At 34.0% G+C, this 7679-nt stretch overlaps 1 protein-coding gene across 1 annotated transcript; it reads right to left on the bottom strand.

Annotated features, from left to right (window-relative positions):
* Positions 1-2594: 2594 nt before the first annotated feature.
* LOC127739283 (uncharacterized) lies at positions 2595-6753 on the bottom strand. The gene is made up of 2 exons (XM_052250943.1): positions 6607-6753; positions 2595-5358 (listed from the first exon to the last, which is right to left on the bottom strand). Exon 2 carries the CDS (start codon positions 5211-5213, stop codon positions 3846-3848), a length of 1368 nt encoding a protein of 455 aa, XP_052106903.1. The 5' UTR covers positions 5214-5358; positions 6607-6753; the 3' UTR covers positions 2595-3845.
* Between the last annotated feature and the right edge of the window lie 926 nt (positions 6754-7679).

Here is a 7679-nt window from a genome sequence, read left to right as displayed (position 1 = left end):
GTGTCTCAAATCACTATTTTCATGCTTTTGCGATCTTAGATCTCTAGATACTAGGATAGTTATTTGATTTTTAGATTTACAGATTGTATCTCATTCCCGATAGTGACATTTTAACTGAGTATGTATTCGCGTGGTGGGTGATGCTTGCACCCCTTCTCTCTTCTTTAGAGTTTATGCGACTCATTCCTTTTTTGTTTAACCTTGGTTTGTATCTTCTTATCCTATGAGTTTTATTGTCCCGTTGGTATCTTTCGCCTCTTTTATACCAAAGTCATGCCTTTTTCTATATTGCATCACAAATGTTAGAAATTTGTATCTTCTGTCGTCATGGTTATGTTCAGTTGCATATGTTTCAATTGGTCATTTTTTTTATCTACTGAGGTGTTGATTACTAAAGCATTTACTTAGTAAGAATAAATTATTGCTTGCTTTTAAAAATAGTATCATATTTGGTAAACTTTCAAGACAGAAAATTACCCATAAAACACGCAGAACTAAGACATTATTCATATATAGGAAGGTCATTGCATATGTATATTTACGGATACCACGAATTAAATGTAATTGATTAGAGGACTGGAAACAGAAACAAATGATGATTTCAATAAATAAGATATATGAAATTCCGGCACTGTTCTACTCCGTTTTTAGAACACCCTGTTCAAAAAGACCAACTGAGCTATACTCATCACTTGAGTCCTTCGACGTTGAGTCTCATCCTTTTTTCGTCGTCTGTCATCTGTTATAATTTTTCAACAGTTTTCCCCACTGAAGCCAAACTTTGCAATAACCAACCTTTAGATATATAAGTTTGAAAATATGTTCGATAATCCAACCTGCCAACCAGTATAGCCGAAAAGGCTAAGAATAGAATATAGATGTAAAATTCAAGTCGATCATTTTCAGTGATAATAACACTCAATTAAATTCGTTCGTCCGAAGTACTTTTCTGGATTTACCTTCATCAGGAACATTTATAAGCCAAATTACGATGGATAATATTTAGAATGTCACGATCTAAAAATTGTTTGTTTTTACCAATATTGTCAAATGACTCCTGAATGTCATTAAATGGGGTCTTTAACCGTCTTTATTTTTATTTATCTGACTTCATGAATTACTAATATCTGTCTAGGAAACTTTAAATGGTCACTCGACTACTTTTTGAATTGCAGGTATTGTCACAAAATGAAGATTTTTGTCTTTTTTTTCAATTATCTTGAAAACGTCATCATAGCCAAAATTGCCAGTCGACAAAAGCCTTACAGGTGGTTTGCATTTAAATGACAATTGATACCCATTTTGCATTTTTAAACAAAATTTGTAGTAGATGATGAGAAATCGTCACAGCAAAATCTGATCAGGAAGAAAATGTCTTAAAAAGGTTTACAAAAAACAAACAAAAATGTCAGTACATTTCTCATTTGAGTAACTTTACTTTTTGGGGCCCTTGATAGCTTGCTGTTCGGTGTGAGCCAAGGCTCCATGTTGAAGACCGTACTTTGACCTATAATGGTATACTTTTTTAAATTTTGACTTGGATGGAGAGTTGTCTCATTGGCACTCATACCACATCTTCTTATATCTATTAAATGACAAATGTGTTTACCAATCCTTTCCCGGTACGGGCAGAAACTGTATAAAAGAGATATCAGCAAACGAATTCAACGAGGATAGATATTAAAGCCCTGAACTACATTCTAGTGCATAATGCATATCTCTGGTTCCTTGTCCGGATTTGACTTTACTTTCTTTTTTCTTTTTTCCAAGCTCCTCAATGATTGTATTACATTTTGGATTTTCTCATATAATGTACACCACTGAAGAGACATGATTTGTCGAAATGCGCATGTGGTGCAGTAAAATTGATACCGTTAATATTATCGGTAGTGTTGAAGAGGGACGAAAGATACCAGAGAGACAGTCAAACTCATAGATCGAAAACAAACTGACAACGCCATGGCCAAAAATAAAAAGACAAACAGACAAATTATAGTACAGATGACACAACATAGAATACTAAAACCTAAGCAACACGAACCCCACCAAAAACTGGGGGTGATCTCAGGTGCTCCGGAAGGGTAAGCAGATCCTGCTCCACGTGTGGCACCCGTCGTGTTGCTTATGTTATTACAAATCCGGTAAATAGTCTAATTCGGTAGGTCATATTCGTGAAAAGGGAAGGGTATTGTAGTTGCGACATAAGGAACATGTCCGATATCATCTGTGAAACGGTTGACGATGCACATTGATCCAGGCGAGCCTTACACTATGTATAGCCTGTAGTTGTAGTTTGTCCAAAAAAAAATGACGAAGCCTTACTAGCCTAATTGCAAACTAGAATGCACAGATTTGAGTTCCTTGACACAAATTTGAGTTACATGACGTCACATTGTATGATGTTATGGTTTTTTGTATTGTTTGGTTGTCGACTCATTAAAATATAACATGATATACCCAAGTGATAATTATCTTCAGGGTGTTGCATTGTCTTATGTAGTTACACGACCCAAGGGATATCAAGTGAATGATATCATTTTCAGTGCTTTAACTTGAACCAACGAGTACAGTTCACATAAAAAATCCACATTTTATTTGAGTTTAATAAATTTTAATGATATAAACATACACTTTTCTATAAAAAAAAGTCTAAAATATTTAAACTTTAATCATAATAGTTGAGACTAATAAAGGAAGGAGGAGCCCAATTCAGCACGGTGAATAAATTCACCTAAACGGTTTGTTGCGAAAGAGGAATCATTATATTTTTTTTTATAATACAATATCTATAGTCAAGGGGACTGTGTACATTTATATATTCCAACTTTTCTCCAATGTCGTGTTCTCAATTACAAGAATTGATTAATTCTAATTGACATCTTTTTTACAGTATTCTAAATAGAACTGTAAAATGAATATGTTATCCTTTTTTATCATAACACTCAAATATATATCTTTGACCATATCTATAAACATGATCATAATACTTTGTCCTAAAAACAGCATCAAATATAGATGTAATCAGATTGCTATCAAAATTCAATTTTTCCTATCATTTTTAAGTAATATATCATAATTATAATGTGATATATGGCAGCATTTTGAAAATTACCGAATGCGTACGTTTCCTCAATGGACGCAATATAATATTTATATGATGACTCGAATCGTCCTACAAGAAAGTTGCAGCATCCTAGTAAATTCAGAGCTCTAAATCGTTGCATTCCTCCTTTGGCTTCATCCACTGACGTGTCTAGTTTTTGCAGATGTTCCAGTGATTTGCTAAGGTTTCCGCAGTTGTAAAATGCGATAGTCATTATAAAATACATATACACAACTGGGTGTATCACGATAAAGCCATCAAATTCGTTTTGGACGAGGATACATTCAAACTTGACAGGGTGAGGAACAAATGAAACATCATCCGCAGAAAATGTTACATCAAATCCTACAGCATTATTTAGACATATGTCTTCCTGTATAAAAGGGCATTCAATTTGACGACATATGCTAGAAGACACCTTGATCCCTTTCTTCGGAGAGCACCACCCTGGATATATAAAAGAAGCGCCATTATGTTTTATCATTAGTGATTCTAAGACTGTAACTGCCATTTCGGTTTTGTTAACATTCAGATAAAATGTCGCAAGATAAAGATACCCAGACAGTGCATCTAATTCTTTTCCTTTTAAAACGAAAACTTCTGCATCTTTTCTCAGCATTTCAAAGTGTATTCTGTTTTTGTCTTTCTTTGATTCTTTCTGGAAAGATATTCCAAGCCGTAAAGCTAAAAACTGGATCAGAAAACAGAAAAAATCCTCATCGATATCACTAGCTTTCTCTGTTTAAAAATATTTCCATTGTCGACATAAAGTTTCGATTTCTGATTCCACCATTGATATGAAAACACTAAAGGCTTGTTTAAATAAGCTAAATAATTCATTTTGATAACATGTTTTAGAAAACGAGGGTCCTAAAAAGTCTAGACTTCTACAATATCCTAGAAACCCTGCTGGATCCTCACTGCTCTTTGCCAATGCTCCGTCCAAATATGGTTGGTTTAGGAGTTTAATGACTATAGGTAAAACATTTTCTTTTAGTTGCTTCATTTTATTTAGAACCACGAGCTTTCCTTTTGGATCGATGAACTTCTCAAATAGCAAATTTCGTTTTCGATGAAAGTAATGGTGTAGCTCTCCTTTTTCTATGCAACCTGAAACAAACATCAGACAATGTTTTACAAGCTCTAATAAGTCGTACCTAGTCCATTGTGTTATATCGTCAGTTTCCGAGTACCAGTAAACTGCTGTTTTCATATGATACGAACTGAGCTGATCGGGATAAAGAGGTTCGATCTCTGATTTCACAATTCGTTTTAACAAAAAGTACAGTTGAATTTGAATATCACTGAAACTCCAAACTAGCTCTAATTCACATAGCAAAAATGACATGCGCCATTCGAGATGCTGATGGTTAGAGGACTTGTCCCCCACTGGAACAAGATGACAATCAAAATTGGATATTTTCTCAACCAAGTCTTTCCCAGGCCAACAATAATTTCTTTGTCTCGTAATCCACTCTTTTGCTTCTTCTGGCCATTCTTCCATCAAAAGCCCATGAGAAAAGTCTATTTCAATTTCAGTACCAGACTCCCCAGCAACATACCCATGAGAATCAGTTTCTACGCAAGTTGCAGCAGGTCCGTGTCTGTAATGAGTCGGCAATGCTCGTTTATCGGGAGGAATATTTGCTGGAATATCAAGCAGAAACTGGTGGAACTTCTCACTAGAAAGCAATAAATTACCTCGTTCATCTTTTTCAAGCAAATCTCTAATATCCTTCTGGTACATTTGAAATAAGTCATAATCTGAGTTTTCGATGTGAACTGGTATAAGTGTTGTGAATCCAGGTCGACAGCTGTTTGAGTTCATTTCGAAAATATGACAGTTCATTTTCTGTGTGGTATTAACACCAGAGCAGACGATAACGCCTGGAACCACCATCATTTTATCAATGTCACTTTCTATGGTAGAAGTGCCTTCGGCGCTACTTCCACCGTGATACTGTCGCAATATTTCGCTTTTAGCAAAATAGAATTCATCGATGCTGTGGATGTGGTTTCTATGAATATTTGCAATTTTTCTGCTGATTCCTAGTCCTTCTAAATGTAAGGCTTTAGAAATTATATCAGATATATATTTAACGTCTTCCATTATAATATGCTTCTTGCAGACTAGATATCTTGCTGTATGCTCTACGTGTTCTTAAATCGGTTTCGTCTTGATTTTGAAAAGTGTGCTCTACACATCGACCATTTAACACGCAGAACTTAAAAGCGTAATACTAATAGTGTTTTATCTACAAAGTAAAAAAAAACACATGTTTGAAGAAAAAACATTAAAAGGACATTATATTTTAGTTGTCAAATTTCTGTTCACCGATTTGACTCAAATTCTCATATTTGATTTATAAGATATTAAAACGTATATCCAAATTACAAAAAAGTATAAAATAAACAATTAACAATACATAGATAACACGTATCAACATTTCGTGTGAATTTAAGTCTAGACGTCATCTCATTAACTATCCAGGTGCCCTCCAATGACTACCGACGGTAATATAGCTCGATATAAACATAAATTTGCAACTGGATTTTTCTATGTCTGTTTGATTTCCTATTAAAGGTTAAAAAATATGTTAATCATAGTTTTAACCTGTATATAAGAATGATTTTTTTGTGGATTGAATCAGTCAACCAAATAGTTCACCCTTGTTTCACTTTCAATGTTGACATTCGTTTACTTAATATCTGAACACGCCTAGTACATGCGTAAACCTTCTCTAGCTAAGGGGTTAAATTGAAGGTCACAAGAATACGGATTCAATGAGGTTAAATTGTTGACTTGCAAGGCAATAATACATCAGCGATGGGTTTTTTTAGCTAATTTTGATAAATTTGGCCGAAACTGGCTGCTTATATTATAACGAAACTTTATTTAAAAATTCCGCTTATATTAATACTTTAAACAAAAAGAATCGTAGTGTTTGCCTAAATCGTGGTTAATGTTCCTATAACATATTGAAAACCTACATACGTAAGTTAATGCACAAAACTTTGAGTATTGTGAAGTAAGTGGTGGGTTCGTTATTAATATTCAGAATAACAATATTAAGATTTTATTCATAAAATGGCTTACCATATTTCAAATCGTTATGGATGGAATGCTAGGTGGCAACTCGCGCGCAACTCCGCAAGTCAAAGATTACTATTACGGGATAGGCTCTTTGGTAATGAACATGCGTATTAATGAAGGTTAATCCAGATTCCAGTATAACACGAGTTGTGCACTCGGAACATTGAAAATTAAAAACATTAAATACATTTGTTCTCGAGGTTATTGAAGTGTAAACATGGTTTTTCACTCAAGAATTTAATTTAGAAGTCCCCGATCCATACTTTTATTCGGTTTGTGAGTTATTTGGCACAGCTAGGATAGGATGAAAACGTACGTATGTTCCGGAACATAAAATGTACGAATTAACCGTGTACAAAAGTGAAACTAAATTCAATATTTTTGAAAGGACAGGTTAAATTGACCTTACCTCTATCTCTTCTAATACATTCGCTTGTGAAATTAGAACTATACTAGTTAACCTGAAATAAAATATTATTATCTCTTTTATATATAGCATTGACCTAGTTTACTTTTAATCGTATTGAACCATAGTTTAAATCAATCTTTTGTCAAGGGCGATTCATATGAGAGGGTCTGGATGGGGTTTACAGAAAAGAGAATATTGTCCAATTCTACAGAAAATGGGACAGAAAATAAATAATAGCGAAAAAAAATCCACAAAAATACGAAATTGAGAAAAAAAAAGTCCATAAAAATAAAGAATAGAGAGAAAAAGGTCACAAAAATAAAGAGTAGAGAATAATGGACAAAAAAACATAAAGAAAAGAGAAAAAAAACTTAAAAAATTAAACAATACAGACCTGAAGGATCCCTATGAAGACCCTCGTATAAATTTGACAAGAACTTCTGTCTACGTTTTATCCGAATATTGGACGTCGTCCTGGTCGTAAACACGAGAATATTGACATGCTGTGTGTTTGCTTAGTATTATAAACCAAAGTTCAAAGTTCTGTATTTCTAGTAACGCCCCCTCCCACCAGAAACAATAACAACAATACACAATACATCAGCAGTGCTGTCAATACAAACAAACTAACATGAACGTGCTAGTCAAAAGAGGGAGTTGTTAACATTCTGTAGTCTGAGTTCTCCAATACAATATTGATTCTTAGATAGTCTGGACATTGCAAAAGACCGTACTTTGACCTATAATGGTTTACTTTTATAAATTTTGACTTGGATGGAGAGTTGTCTCATTGGCACTCATACCACATCTTCTTATATCTATTGAGCTATAAAAGCAAACATATCATAGGATTGCTATTAGATAAACTCACCTTGAGGGGAGTTAACCTTGCTCCGTCATGCAATATTTTTTGTTGAATTAAAACCAAATCTGGGACCGATAAAAATGTCTGTTCTTTTACCACACAGACGTATCAATCATTTTGAAATAATATCTTCTCTCTGAGATTCTTTGGTCATTTAAATATACGAAAGCTTTTTTTCAAAAAGGGACAATACAAATGGTGTTCCTTG

The sequence above is a fragment of the Mytilus californianus genome, unplaced genomic scaffold (genome assembly GCF_021869535.1).
Source record: "Mytilus californianus isolate M0D057914Y unplaced genomic scaffold, xbMytCali1.0.p SCAF_4, whole genome shotgun sequence".
Taxonomy (NCBI): domain Eukaryota; kingdom Metazoa; phylum Mollusca; class Bivalvia; order Mytilida; family Mytilidae; genus Mytilus; species Mytilus californianus.
The sequence above is the reverse complement of the archived record's forward strand: the minus strand, read 5'-3'. Positions and strand labels throughout refer to the sequence as shown.